Below are 15,763 nucleotides of genomic sequence, written 5' to 3' on the forward strand. Positions count from 1 at the left end.
GTTAATAACTGTTTAGTGAGAGAGCTAAGTTTTACAACCAAATGCAAAGCATGCATCATTATACCATGCTTCCTTCTGTATGCTTTACCCACCAAAGACACTATTTTATGGTCACTACTGATAAGACTTATTCATTCAGTTATCAAATATTTGCAGAGTGCAGCATATCTGCTAGACATGTGGCTAGGCATTGGAGTGCAATGATGAGCTTAAACATCAAGAATGGACTCTAGTTTGGAAGATGAACATTTATCAAATAATTACACAAATGTCATGTTACGAGAGTATGAAGTGCTCAAGATAGGTGCAGGGAGAAATAAGTATTTGTAACCTGGGACTTCACCTGAAAATTTGGGATGGTTCTTTAAGAGTCACTTGAGCTGCGACTTGAAGGGAGAAATTTAATTGGATGTCATGGGAAGGAAAATATTCAAGTAGAAAGGACCTGTTGAGGCCAGGAGCTATAGGATGTGGGTAGAAGATTCTTGTGACCACAGGGGAGAGAGATAAGGGGAGTCCAGTGCAAGGTGATACTGGAGAGGCAGACAGAGATCAGACCATGCAAAGCCAAGAGGCATGACATTTAATGATTGGGTAAAAGAGAACAAAGAGAAAAAAAGTAGCATCCAGAGTGAATGGGGAACAAACTGGAAAATTTTTATTATAGAAGCCAAGGAAGGAGAGTTTTATGAAGGGAGGAATGGTCTGCTATTCTAAATGCTACCAAGATATCAAGGAAGGTGAAGACTAAAAATGTCTGTTGAGTTTCACAACATTGAAATTTTTACTGGCCTTAATGGTATATCCTGTCATTCGAACAGCATGTCCTCTTCTGAATTTTGCTGTGCTCCTTATATTTAGTTTTAAGTTACAATAAGCTAGGAATGTCTGCCAGAAATCATTGGAGGTCAAGGCACAGCTTTGTATGAATTCTTGCATGGCTCTTTCTTTTAATATGTCAATTCCTATATACATACATACATACAGCATATAGTTTTCCATGATTTATTAAAAATCCTAATGAGCGTTTCAGAGTTTTTAGATCCATCAGGTAAATAGAAAATATTTCTGGCATCAATGATTACACTTTATTTTCTCTCAAACAAAACCAGGATTTAGAATAAAAGTAACATATTAAGCGAAAACTGATTTAAAGATATACTGAATTTTTCTTTCATGTATAAATATTCTCTTTAGATTTTTTTAAAGTAAGAAATATTTAGTGATCACTTGCCATGGTCCAAACTCAGTACTAGGAATGGGACTCCAAGCAAATGAGATAGCTATAAAGAACAAAGACCAGTGTACAATGCTGTATTGACTTGACTCCTTCTTTCCCTTATAGTTCACGCTGTGGACTTTCTAAAGATGTGGTGTTTTTGACCAAATATATGTAGATTTTGAAGCTGCATAAGGAAAGATAGTGCCTCTTAAAATGTTTTCCTGTGCATAAAAGGATGAAGCAATGCATGAAGATTGGAATATCAAAACGTATGCAGTCCCTCTGTGGAGTGCTTTTTATTTGATTAGACCTACTCTTTACATGTTAATCACACACACAAATACATACCCATGAACATATATACACAACTATAAAATGTATTATAAAAGGGAGTTGTCAGAATGAGAATTTGTTTTTGATTGACTTTAATTTTTCTGAAATCAAGACATCATAGTGACATTTATAGCCCATAGCAACGTCAATATTTATTTTACTTATACTTTGTATTTTAGGATATATTTTATAGAATATGCATAGAAAAAATAACTTTAGGGGTGTTTTCAGTGCTTTTATTATTCTCAGAAGAACACAATTTAGCCAGACTTCCTCTAAGACAGCAAAAAAATAATCTTTTCTAGTCTTTTTCCAAAAACAGTGCAGTCAATTATTGGTAATTATAAGCTTTCAAACTTAGAAAAGTCTAAGAAATCTGATTTAATACCTCACTACAACTTGGGTTGTATATGAAAAGTAAGGAAATTCTCCTGTAGATAGACAGCTGTGGAATGTCCCAGACATAAAGAAATGCTCACTTACCTTCATAGAAAACTTTTAATACATTGATTTCTTCTTGTACTAGAGAATTTTGATGAGTCGCTGGTGACAGCAATTGGTATTTCTGTCTTCTTGGTTAATTTCAGAGCACATTCAGAGAATGAAGGTACCTCTTTACCATCTGCCGATTCCTGTACCAGTCCTACTAAGATGGATTTATCATACAGTAAGACAGCTAAGCAGTGCCTAGAGGAGATATCCGGTAAGTGACCTGATTGGTGGGTAGGTCAAACTCAGAATTTTTATAATCTCTCCATAAGTCTTTTTATTAAATCATACTTATACTGTACTGTTTTGCCTTAGGCATAAATGTACTGTGTACATTTCATGCTTCAGATATGCTTAGGTATTTGACTATTCTGCTTAGAATGGTCTCTTTGTTGCTCTGTAAAGAATTCTGTAAAGAATGGTAGCGCTCTCAGAGGCTGAGATTTTAAGTCATGGTTGCCCTCAGTCTAGTTGAATACTATCAGAGAAGACCTGGAGAATCTTCTGTTGTTAATAAGGCAGTTCTTGAATATATCTAGAGATTTAAAAAAATATTAATGATCAGATGGCAATGTACAATTTCCAAGGCCTCTAACCCTGCTCTGTCTACAATTCTGTGTTATTTTGAACATTTCTACATAGTGGCTCCAAATGTGTGTTCTGGGAAAAATCTAATTAGGGAAATATTTCATTATATACAAATAATGTAAGAAAAATGACATATACATACTCCAGACCCAATTTGTCAGATTCTCAGCTTTAGTCCACTACTTTTCCTAGGATCTGGATAAGCCTAGGCGCATATGGAAGGCCTTTGGTATAATTTTATATGGACCTATACAATATATAATATAGGAACTAAGTAGGCTCTTAACGTGATATCCTGCTTCTAAGGGGAAAGACAGTTTAAGAACATTTTATGTGTTTCCAAGTATAAGAACGCATGGCAGTAGAGGTATGTCTTTTGGTCCAATAAATCTCTGGCTCAGCCCTTGTATATTCTTAAGGAAAAAACTAAAAGAACTATTTAAATTTTAAAAATTACTATAGTACTCCTAGAACTCAAAGTATTGCTCTGAAGCTCATGAGCATAGCCATATCACAAATTTGGAGGTTAAGAAACTTCCTCACTTCAGAAGACTTGAAACACTTTGGCAAGCATTAGCAGTTACTGCAGTATCCATCAATGGATATTGACAACAATGACAGCACAACATCCCAAGGGTTCCTTTTGGAATTAACATCAGTGGTATCATAGGCTTCAGAGTTTTCATGTGGAGATTACAGTGGGCCAGTTCAGGGTAAGGGCAGAAATGGTAATGCCAAGGCATAGCTAGCTGTAGGGATACCTATAGATTTTTCAAGCACTTGGAGAAAGTGTTGGTTTTCCATAGCTCCAGATAGCCCCTTGGTGAATGATGATATGTATCTGTATTGTGACTAGATATTATTTAAACATAGTGTGGAACGTTTCACACAGTTCTTTACTCATGCATGTCTTCAATTAGTATCAATATGCCTACAAAATACTAGAGCTCAAATCTGTAGGAGAAAATGCATTTAAGTACACTTTGAATTCGAATTTGTATGTGGTTTTCACAAAGAAACCTTGTTTTTCTGAAATTAGTATATCGCTTAGGATCTCTGAGTGAATCAGTGACCCATGTTTGATCTTTTTTCCTCCAGTTTCTTATTCTTTTGACCATTTAATCTTTTTTTATACTTCCAGTTAATATTTCCATTTATGTAAGTCACATCATTATGTTATACACCTTAAACTAATACATTGCTACATGCCAATTATATCTCAATAAAACTGGAAAAAAATTTTTAATTTCCATTTAATGTTCTGATTTTCAATAGAATATTTGAAAGTGAAAAATAAACTAGACTTTAACATAATACAATAGTCTGGTGGATTTATTAGAAGGTATAATATTAATTTATGTCATTAAGTATTGATATAGAATCATAGATTTGAATCTATGATTTAGATAGGAATGAAAGAAAGAAAACAGCACATAAGTGCTGAAATAAGGCTTATCTGATTATGTCATTCCTACGATCATTTGTTTAAAATGAGTCTATAGTGGAGTACTGAAAATTTCTCTCAATGCAAACTTGAGATTTCATGAAAGAAAGATATTTACGATTAGAAAGCTATAAATTGAGTACCATAATTGGCGAAATGTAGATGAAAGTATACTGGTAGACCAGTGATGAGAGGATGACAGTCATAGCGAAGTAGGCCAGTGACAAGAGCAGAGCTGGCATACCCTGGCCTTTCTTGCCTTCGGATCCCTCCTTGAGCTACTTATTCTCCTGTTCGTACCCTACATCTGGGCACCGTCGGAATCTACAGCTTCTCTATAATCTCACTTCCATGCACCCCACTCTTGCTGATGACATCCTCCTATCCTTTCAATGCCCTTCCTTTCATTCTCTGACTCTGACACTGGTTCTAAGATTTCCAATTTATTGATCCCACCACCATTTACTTACCCTCACCAAACTCTACATATCCTTTCTTCCTTCCTTAATCAGGTGAATTCCTGTAGTGACTGAATGTGATTTTACTTTTACATATACCCTTTACTCCCTTAAACCTCTTTCACTTCATTGTTCTCATTGGATGAAACCACAGACCTAGTAACATTCAGGTCTCCACCTAGTCCATACCAGCAATGAATGAACCTGGAGAAAAACACATCATATGTTGACGTGATTTGCTTTACATTCATGACCACCAACTTCAAGTGAGTAGTTAATGCTGCCCGACAATCATTCTGTATTTCTCTGGCGCATTTACTCTTTTTTTGTCATCTAAGAACTTGAGATTGTTCTTAGATTACAATTTTATACCTCATCTCTTCTTTTCAAAGCTACAGTGCCACTTCTCCCATCCTTTCTCTTAATTGATGACCTTGATGTTGATGTCAATAAAAAAAATTTAAGGAGAGAGAAGAGAATTGCACAAACCCCTGCCACCATATCTACCCATGTACGGCATTTTATACCTATTTACTTCACTTTTCCTTGGATTACTTTCTTTTCTACCTTATCTCCCTCTGTACCAAACCACTCTCTTTAGCCCACAGGATGCTGCCATCTCTGCAATCTTAATTTAAAGATTTTCCCTTAAAAGATTTTTCCTTTAAAGCAAAACAACTTTCCTTGACCCCTTCCACAGCTTTCTTTCTTTTTCTAATTTCTCTTGTTGCTACTATATTCTGGCTGCTAGGGAAACCACGAACCACATACACACTTGAATTTAATGCCACATCTTAGACTAGCCCTTAAATATTTCTTCAAAGACAGCACAAGATATGAGCAGGTAAGTGTTCTAGGAAGTAGAAAAAAATTAATCCTGGCCTCTGCACTGCCATTTTTTTTGTTGTTTGCATTGTCCCTTAGTTCCCTTTTTTGTGAGGTGACTGTAGTGATGCTTAATAAACTCGGGATTGTTGTGAGATACAATTTTATTCTTCCATCCATCTTTTCAGTAATCATTGCCAGGTACGTTATAAATGCCAAGCATGCCAAGGATTGGAAAAACAAACATGACTAAGACATGAGTTCTCCTATGGAGGGATAAGAGACAAATAAACTTTAACACCACAAACAATTGAATTACTAGATTTATGGGAACAACTAACTTAACTATAAAGATTTATACAGGGCTTAAAAGAAGATCACGAGCTTCCCTGGTGGCGCAGTGGTTGGGAGTCCGCCTGCCGGTGCAGGGGACACGGGTTTGTGCCCCGGTCCGGGAGGATCCCACGTGCCGCGGAGCGGCTGGGCCCGTGAGCCATGGCCGCTGAGCCTGCGCGTCTGGAGCCTGTGCTCAGCAACGGGAGAGGCCACAGCAGTGAGAGGCCCGCCTAGCACACACACACACACAAAAAAAAATTTTTTTAATAAAAAAGAAGATCACACATGTTTATAGTAGAATTCTAATGGGTAAAGAAATCAGGAAATAATATTTCAGGAAGAAACAACTTCAATGGAAGTAATTTGAAAAAAAGTTTTACTTGTTATTTTTGTCTGTTTCTTATTGTAAAACTGGGAACATTTGGGATTTTGGTAGCTCAATGATTTTCAATGCCAGTTTCAACGTCAGTGCTACTGTTGAAGCCTTATTGCTAAAGGTTGCTGTGGGGACCTCAGCGGGGAGTAAATCTGTCCTGTTCCCCAAGTGAAGTAGCCTAAATAATAGAGAACTCTGACGGAGTTAGTCTGGGCTGGATAAGATCCAGGTTTTGTGAATTTTTGAAGCCTATGCAATTTGGAGGAGCCTGGAAATAATTTTAAAAATACAAAGTTACATTGGCTCAACCAAGTTAGAAGCTCTGTATATTAAACACCACTGGCTTCACAGTAGACATACCTTGATATCCTGGTATAGTTTTGGTTTTTTGTTTGTTTTTTTGTGGTTCGCGGGCCTCTCACTGCTGTGGCCTCTCCCGTTGCGGAGCACAGGCTCCGGACGCGCAGGCTCAGCGGCCATGGCTCACGGGCCCAGCTTCTCCACGGCATGTGGGATCTTCCCAGACCAGGGCACGAACCCGTGTCCCCTGCATCGGCAGGCGGACTCTCAACCACTGTGCCACCAGGGAAGCCCCCTGGTATAGTTTTGCCTGACCACCATCCATTGCTGCATCTGCTAATAACAGCCCCTTGATTTTCTTTTGGGGAACCATAGCCCCATCAATCTCTGTTCACATAGTTCAGATGAAATTGACCCAAGCAGATCCAATCAGAACAACCCATTCCGTTGACCGCAGTGACTCTTTCAGGAGTGGACAACTGACCCAATTCAGTTCAATCAGAACCAATGAGAATCAGTCTCAGAACTTTTCCTGGCTGTTAGGAAAGAGACTCCATTTTTCCACTAGACCTGAAGCTAATCAGAAGAAAGCTTGGAGCTGCTGGCAGACCTTCACCCTCGAGTGAAACAAACATAGAGAAAACAGAACCTAAAGCAGAAGAATATTAGCTCAAGGTCTTTGTAGAAAATGTCTGAGCCCCTGAACAAGCCACGTCAGAGACTGTCTCCCTCCTTCCCTGCACTTTTCTGTTGTGTTACCCAGGGAAATCCCTTTTTGTACTTAAACAAATGTGAAAAGCACCCCTATTGCATGACCTGTGAGATGCATGATACTGTTAAGGAACAAACTTGAACAGTTCACATTGAAAAGCAGATTTGTTAGGAGGCTTAGCTCTTTACATTTCCTCTATGCAGTAACTCATTTGAATTTATAAGAACAGTGTCTTCATGATTAAATGGTAGCAGAAGTTAAAAACGTAGTTAAATTGTGGTGTGAAGATAAGTATCAGAAATGAGTTACACAATAAAATGGCATATGCTGGAGAAAACTCAAGACTTTTACAATTTGGAGACCTTTTATCCCTCCAAAGTCTTTGTGTATCTCTCTCAAGTTTCCCATTATTTGTCATGTTCTTAGGGAGGAAACTGATATTTATCCAATCTGATGATGGTGGTTCTATTAATTATTACAGTCAGGTGATATGCATTATATAATTTGTGACAGAGATCAAGTGAGCTTCTTGCTTCCAGCCTATCCTTAAGATTCATGCCATGACCTCAATATTATAAGTCCAGCTGAATTGATGGTTTAGATTTTACTGCTTTGGCTTGGGTTTTATTCTCTCATTCATTGACAAAAAGAATTTGGCTTCAGAGACCATCCCTTTCATCAAGTGCCAAGAGATCCTGCCAAATGCAAAGTGAGCTTTGTTTTTCATTCCACTGGAATCATTCAGAAAGTTTTTAGATTTTTTTTTAATACATAGGTTCACACATGCCCCTTGTTTTGCATAAGACTGTCTACCAACATGTATAACATTTATTTAATCCACTTTTTAAACTTTATCTAGAACTTATATTCCACTGAAAAATGGTGATAGATGCCAGACTGAATCAGAATTAGTGAAGCCAATATGTCATTTGTAAAAAAGTAATTAAATAATTGGATGAATTCAGGAAATCATTTTAGAAGTAAGAATTTAAATTGAACAGAAATAAACTAATGGTTACATGTGTTTTTTTCTGACTTCCCAGACTTTGTATTGAATAATGGAAAATATTTGGTATTTAAGACCTTTGTAAATGATCACTTATTTTACCTTTTTCTTGGATGTTTATAAAGATTAAGATGATCAAGTTCAGGTCATTTTAAATCAGTTTAGATCTTTTACTTAAATAGCTACTTCATAATTATGTTTACTAAAGAGCTCAAAAGCATTCCTTTTCAGAACATTATAGTAGCTCTACTTTATGTGAGGTCTTGGCAAAATTAGAGCAATTCACATTTTCAGTATTGATTGGGCGTATTTGTCTCATACACGGAGGCTTCCTCCTCCACCTTGTGTAACATACATTTCTGAGCCTGCCCTCTGGAGCCCACGAGCCACAACTGCTGAAGCCCGCGCACCTAGAGCCTGTGCTCCACAGCAAGAGAAGCCACAAAAATGAGAAGCCTGCACACCACAATGAAGAGTAGACCCCGTTCGCGGCAACTAGAGAAAGTCTGCGCGCAGCAACAAAGACCCAACACAGCCAAAAATAAATAAATAAATCTATTAAAAATAAATAAACAAACGATTGAATACAAGTAAGTATAAATACACCCATGTATGAATGTACACCCAAAGCAAGCAGAGATAACTGCCTCTAGAGAAGCAATAATTGGGTTCCCTGCTGTTGTTCAAGGTAAACTTAAGGACCCATGTAGTTGTTCCCAGGGGAAAAACTACTATAATACAAGGTGACAATATCTCTAAACAAAGAAACAAGCAAAAATGCCCTTTTGGTGCTTTTCTCTGTTCGGGTTATATCTTCAAAATAGCCAGCCCCTCGCTGCTGTCTCCACTGGACTTAGTCCCTTCCTAAATTCACCCCTACAGGTGTGTTACACTTTTTGCCCCACTGAATCAGAATGGACCATGTGATTTCATTTGACCAATGACATGTGAGTGGAAAAATGACATGGGCCATTCTTGAGCAGAAGCTTAGATTTCTTATCTCTTTTTCCCTCTATCATGATATCAACATATCCTAGACTGAAGTTGCTCTTTCAGTATGGGTCTTTGTATAAAGGGTACCTGGATCAGAGCTGCAGCCAACATAGAGTGGACATTAATGTGAGCAAAGTTCATCTTTGTTTCTGTAAGCCGCTGAAATTTCTAAATCATTTGTAAATACAAAATAATGTAGTCCAAGCCAGAATTTCTCAACCTTGGAACTATCAACATGTAGTCTGCATAATTCTTTGTTTGGGGAATGGGGTTCCTGTCATTATAGGGTATTTAGCAGTATCATTGGTTTCTACCTCTCAGATGTCAGAAGCACCACACCCCCCTTTGTGACAACCAAAAACTATCTCCTGATACTGCTGAATGTCCCTTCGGGAGGACCCAGTTGAAAACCACTAGTCTCTAGTCTCACTCTAGAAGTCCTCAAAGTGGGGTTCGAGAGCTAGAGTATCTATATCACCTGGGAATGTGTTAGAGATGCAGAGTCTCAAGCCCCTTTCAGACCGACTGAATGAGTAGAGATGGGGCTGGGGCCCAGCAGGCTCTGTTGTATTAAACCCTCAGAGAGGTTCTGAATATTCAAGTTTGAGAACCACTGGTCTAAGCTGACTGGTACACAGGTATCCTTGTATCAGGAGAGGACATCATTATTGCGTTCACTTATAATGCTCAAGTTTAACTTTTGTTGCCTAAAGCATAAGAATTCCATTTTTTGTGAATCTGTAAGACTTTAGAGGGTGCTACATGTGTCCTTTAGTGTGATACATATCAAACACATTAAAGTTTCATAACCTTAACAAATTTACTCTAGTCTTATAATCTGCTGATTTACTGGATCACATTAACTCCACATGAAGAAAAAATCCAAAGTGGGGTAGCATTTTGATCTTTTGAAAAAACACTTTATAAAATGATGTTTTTAGAAGGATAATTGTCAGTTTCTATGATTCAGCCTTTGTACCCTCATTTTATTTAAGCACATTTTATATAAACATAAATTATTTTTGAAGAATGAAGAATTGAGAATCAGTATTCATAATTCACAGGTTTGTTTAATCGCAAAAATTTTTATCACAAATGATTGTCCTTCTTTCCATCTAATTCCCTTTTACATACACCCTTGAGCTTGAGCATAAGGAATAATTAACTTTGCAAAGTAAGTTGTTATCATAAGTAAAGGTATAGGCAGTGTACATTATAATGCTAATTTACATAGTTAAGAAGCATTCCCCCTAGCTGAAGTTAGCAACATGAGGTGAAAAATCAGAACTAATTTGATGATATTAGCTCAGAAAATGCTACGGAATTATATCAATTTGAATGACACAAATATTTTAATCTATTTCTCCATGCTGCCCCCTTTTAGTGAGAAATGTTTATGGGCAGAAAAATCTGAAAAGCTTTTCCTTGATGCTCTTCTCATTAGCTCTCAGTGGTACATGGTCTCTACTATACCTGATAAGTGTTTTAAAAGTTTTCCTAAAATCAGAATTTCAGGATGGTAATTTTAACCAGTACAAGATAAATATAAGAAATTTACCCTTTAGGTTTTCTGCTTTTTATCAAAATATTAAAGAGCTGATTACACAATAATAGGTTTATGGAATAGACTAAGAAAAATGCTCTATGTCAGAAAACATAATATACATTTTATGGTTTTTGTCACATCATTATCTTCAACACACTTGGCCATCAACTTTCATTATACGCTTTGAGTGAAAATATTCCTTCTCGCAAAGAAAAAAGAAAAAAAAAAAAACCTTTTGAGGTTTTTTTTTTTGTGCTATTTTTGTATAGGAATAAATCTTGATTTTTATTGTCAGATTAGGATTGTACTAAATATCTTCAGAATAAAAAGCCCTTGGATTTGTTCTTTAAAAGAAGAGGTGCAGTCTTTCCCTTTAAAGCATTATCTGTCTGCCGGTGGAGAGTGTCATGCTCCGTTTTTTTAGGTCCTTTACACTCTTGAATTTGATTTGTGCTTTTACAGCACAAATCCCAACATTCAGAAGACAGATCTGCCTGCTTCAGCCGCCTGCAGCTATAGAGAATTAGTCTGTCGTTCTCAGTGTCGTGGAGTGTCTGTTATGTATGTGAGTGAGTATGTATGTAGTGTGTGTGTGTGTGTGTGTGTCTCCGTATCTGAGGCGGGGTAGTCGAGAGTGATTTAAACATGCATAGGGTTAATCGTGTAGCATCTCATTCAGGCTTGGCTTTGAAACCTGTGGCATGCTAGGCTGGACAGCCGCTTCTGTGCCTCTGTTTTAATTTAGCAGGATGTTTGCTGCCATGGCAGCCAGCAGCATCCACTGCAGCAAGGAAGAGCCACAGATCTGAGAATGCAGGTGGAATACTAAAACACAAGAGGCGCGTGCAGGGCTGGCTTCAGTGCTTAATCTGCTCTTACGGGGCTCTGATGTGGAGGCTCTACATGCTGCACCTTGTCAGTTCCTCTAGAGTAAAGGGCTGCAGACCCAGATAGATCAGTGAAGGGCTGGTGAGAGGCAGGGAAAAAAAGCAAAGCCAGAGACATCGCTGGTGCTTCACTACCTCGCGTTTGGGAATACAGAAGCGATAGAGGGAAATGTGGACCCATCGCCCTGCTGAGACATGTGATTGGATGAAGACTGGAAAACGTAGTTGGCTTCCTATGCTACTTTTCAGCTGGAGCAGTGTCTTTGATGCACTCTTTTCTGCTTCTGATATATCCAAGCAAAATGTTTGTAAGTACTGCTGATGAGGGGCATGACACGGCTGAATTGTGGGCAACTCACTGATTGTACTATAGCTCTAGAATCTAACGTGAATGTTTGAGCCTTGCCTGAGCTTTCATTGAAGTGCACGTGTTAATTAAAACCAAAAGGGCCAGTTGGCATCTCAGTGCAGAAAGACAATATGAAGTCCAATTGAAAAAGAAGAAGCCGGTAAGGAGAGCCATGCAGCGGCCAGCTGAACTCTCTGTGTTTCAGAGCAAAGTAAGGCCAAAGGGAGCTTGCCTTCAGAAGCAAAAATCTCTGACCAATCTGTCCCTCACCAGTGAGGGGGAGAGGCGACCCACTGTGCGCATTTCCAACTGGTTTGGAAATGCCGCCAAGGCCAGCCAGAGAGAATCCAGCTATGCAGAGAGGCGCTCGCTGTCCAGATGCTTGTCAAGGTCCGTGCAGTCCCTGTACCACACCAGTGGCCCGGGGGCCTGGAACCTGCTGCCCGCCAGCCGTGCAGGCAGTGAGAGCTTAGAAGAGTGGTCGTCCAGAAGAGCCTTGGAAGGTGAGAGTGATGAAGACAGCCGGTCCGAAGATGAAAATGTGTCCTCCAGGCCTGGCAGCATCAGCAGGAGCTGGGCCGAAGAGGAGGGAGAAAGCTGCCTGCGGGAAGGCACAGCTCATCTGGACGAGGACGTGATCCTGACAATGCTGCGCGACCTGGAACAGGCCCTTTGCACTGACTTGTTAGGTAAGTCGGGTCTGCTCCTAAAAGGAGGATGGAATTTTCAGAAGCTGCCTGTTTGCATCAGCCAAATAGCTTCTGTTCTTCTGACCTATGTCTTCGAAACTGTAGTTCCTCAAAACAATGTTAAGTTCCTTGTGTCTTGAAATGATTGTCTTCAGAAAACTGAACTGTGAGAACTAGTTGTAAAGTGTGTATGGAGAAAGTAAATAGCAACCACCTGCCCTGGGCATTACAGGCCTGGAGTCGAGTACACTCTAAACATCCATAAATAAGTGTTAACATTTTAACACTCCAAATTTGTTTTGTACTTAGTCATTAACGGTGCCTACTTATTCAACTTCCCTCAAGGTGACCTCACCACAGATTTGGAATGAAGAATGAAGGACCTCGTGGGTAAATTTTTTGTGTAGTCAGGTTTCTTCTGCTGCCTCAGTGGTGTCTGAATAGATGGCCTTGTTTGTACCTCGGTGACAAGTACCATGCATTCTAGTTATCCTGGAAATGCAGAGGCCTCTTCTGACAGCTTTACTCGCTTACTTTTTTTTGAAGTGTTTGGGAAAAAATACTTCTGAGTGTGTACATTATAACTATTTAAATTACTATGTAGATGTGTGTGAACTGTTCTGATACTTTACAAAGTAGGCCTGTTTGACGACATGATTCTTAGTAGTAACTTGTGATAATAATCTTTAATTAATTAGAAATGGCAACGTCTGAAGTAATTCTTCAGTTTTGCCACCTGCCTGAATAGCTAAACTGTATACGTTTTAATTGTTATATCTAAGTTCAGTGCTCTACTGTAGCATATTTATATCATATGGTGCCTTCTTCAAAAAGTCATAAGCATTAAACCATTGACCACATCCTCTTTTATGTCAGTGTGTATTTCCACAAAGGACTTCATATAAGACTCTTTAAATTCGAAAGAATTAAACCAGACCAGTGATCCCTTTGTTTCTGATTCACACAACTAAAGCCAAATATAGGTTTGTTTTTATTCTCTATGTAGTCCCTCCTGTTACAAGAGGTTTTATGAGACTTTCTGGAATCTTAGTGAACCAGCTTTAGAAGAAGAAAGCTTAGAGAGACAGCAGAGGTGAATTTTTCTTGTTAGTTTAGCTTTAAAAGAGTAATGTTTCCACAGTTGTGGGAATAGTGATTTCTGAATCTGAATACACCAGGTGCTCAGACACTGAAGATTTACTTCTTCACCATTGTGTGATTTCCGTGAGGAACTGCTTCTCAGAAAAAAGAAAAAAAAAAAAAAAAAAAAAAAAGCCCTGCATGCAGTACAAAGGCAAGAGGGGGAGTCTTAATCCTTAAGAATCTTTTTTCATTTCTTGATCCTCTGAAACGGTAGAATCAAATAATATTTGTCTTTTGCCTTGAAAATGGTAGCATTTATCTTGTTCTAAGTACCTCTTATCTAAGTATTTTCAAAGATATGACCAGATTAAGGTCCCCTGAAAGCATGTGTTGGTTGTTCTGTTAAATTACAGCATGCTGTGGCTGGGTGTGTATATGACATATGGCTTTTTGTACATAAATAACTTGGAGCATTACTGTCAGAGGGTCATCTCTCAATAGGTGTCTGTGTATTCCATGGTTTTTAAACTGAGCATCTGCTAATTTATTTATGGGATTATTCTCCTTAAGGCTTTTTTCTCCCCCAGCATATGCCAGTATTCAAAGATGCAAATGAGAAAGTAAGAGGAAGAGTTTATTCAAATAGCTTTGATATGAATAATCATATCAGGATAATGAAGCATTGCAATGCAATTCCCTAAATAATGATGTATGTTAAGTTGGTAAATATATCCAAGCCCACAGCACACAAGAATTGCAGGATTTCTGCTACGTGCTTGAGTAGGTTCTGCTTCTGACTCAAAATGGCTTCTTCCAAGTTAGTTTTTAGGCAGAGTTCCCTGAGTTCAACTCTTTATTCTTGGATATCCTAATAAATCGGACAGACTAGGGTCTGTGCTATAACTATATAGGAGAATATTTAAAAGGTAGTGGTAAAGCTGTTAGCCATGTTTTGCTATTTTTCCCCCAAAGTGTCTGGTTTAACCTGATGAGTTGAAAAATTTTCTATCCAACTCACCTTTGGGGTCATCCACAAAACTAGGGTGATTTCTCCAAATAAATCAGGCAGCTGTACTCTAAAAAATAACATTTGTAATATAGCTGGTGTCGAAGACATAATTCTCTGTGAATCAGGTTCATTCATATGTCATTTGATTTCCTCCTAAAAGATGACAAAGGCTGGCAATGTTAATTACAATGTGTGTATTTAAAGCTTGATAAGTAAGGGCCGGACCGCACAGATTAATGGTCCGTCTGCCATTAAGTAAAAACGCAAAAGCACGGAACTGAGCCTGTTACTGTCCTAATAGAAGAGATGTTACAAGCAAAGACAAAGTAGTTTGCACTAATGTTAAAAACTCAAAGCAAATTGCAGAATATGCCATGCTGGAAAATGTGTGTAAGCCCTTACTATTTTGTCTGACAGGAGGCTTCTTTCAGGAATAATAGCTGGCTTTGAGATTATAAAAGTGAAAGGGGATACATGTTTGTGACTAAACTTCTCGTGCATTTTTCTGCTAACTTTTATTTATTACTAAACATTTAATGGTATTTGGGCTTTTACATTTGACCTTTTCACAGTTGTGATTCCCTCCCTGCCCCCATTTCTCTATTTATATTTATGGGATTTGGATACAAATTTACAGGATATTTCAGGCTTGTGCAATCCTTAGGGAGGTTGTAAGTGCATTTATCTTTATCTTGCCTTTCGTGGGTCATTGAGAACATGTGCTGCACGAAATTTTGATTTGGTTATTATCTTTCCTGACATGAATGAGGCAGCAATTATGTTTTGCTCAGTAAGTGTTGGGAGGAAAAGTCCATTTGTTTGATTGTCATGAGTGGTGCAGTGTCATGAGTAGATGTCATGAGGAGAAAAAGCAATGGAGAGAGAGAGAGTGATGGTTCTGAAACATGAGGGAAGCTGTATAAACAAACAATGGATTCAATTGGAAGAATCCAAGGATCTAAGATGCCTTTTGGATTGGAAGAAGGAAATTTAAAAGGAGATAAAGAAGGTGTTAAAAAACACTGAGTGAAATGGAATGTCTGAAAATACACTGTTCTTAAAGTTTATGTAAAAAAGATATTGAAAGTAATTCAAATATCAGTGTTACTAATATTATG

General features: G+C 38.2%; 1 protein-coding gene across 4 annotated transcripts in view; it reads left to right on the forward strand.

The window, feature by feature from the left end:
• Positions 1-15,763, forward strand: part of NAV3 (neuron navigator 3) — an 832,636-nt gene that overhangs the window by 658,653 nt on the left and 158,220 nt on the right. For 3 of the 4 annotated variants that reach the window (XM_067009787.1, XM_067009786.1, XM_067009785.1), the window contains one exon: positions 2,143-2,258. In XM_067009787.1, coding sequence (XP_066865888.1) covers positions 2,143-2,258 — 116 coding nt within the window. Of the gene's footprint in view, positions 1-2,142; positions 2,259-11,120; positions 12,554-15,763 lie in introns of those variants that run through there. The other variant, XM_067009788.1, reaches the window with a different exon arrangement.

This window comes from Kogia breviceps, chromosome 12 (assembly GCF_026419965.1).
Source record: "Kogia breviceps isolate mKogBre1 chromosome 12, mKogBre1 haplotype 1, whole genome shotgun sequence".
Lineage (NCBI taxonomy): Eukaryota > Metazoa > Chordata > Mammalia > Artiodactyla > Physeteridae > Kogia > Kogia breviceps.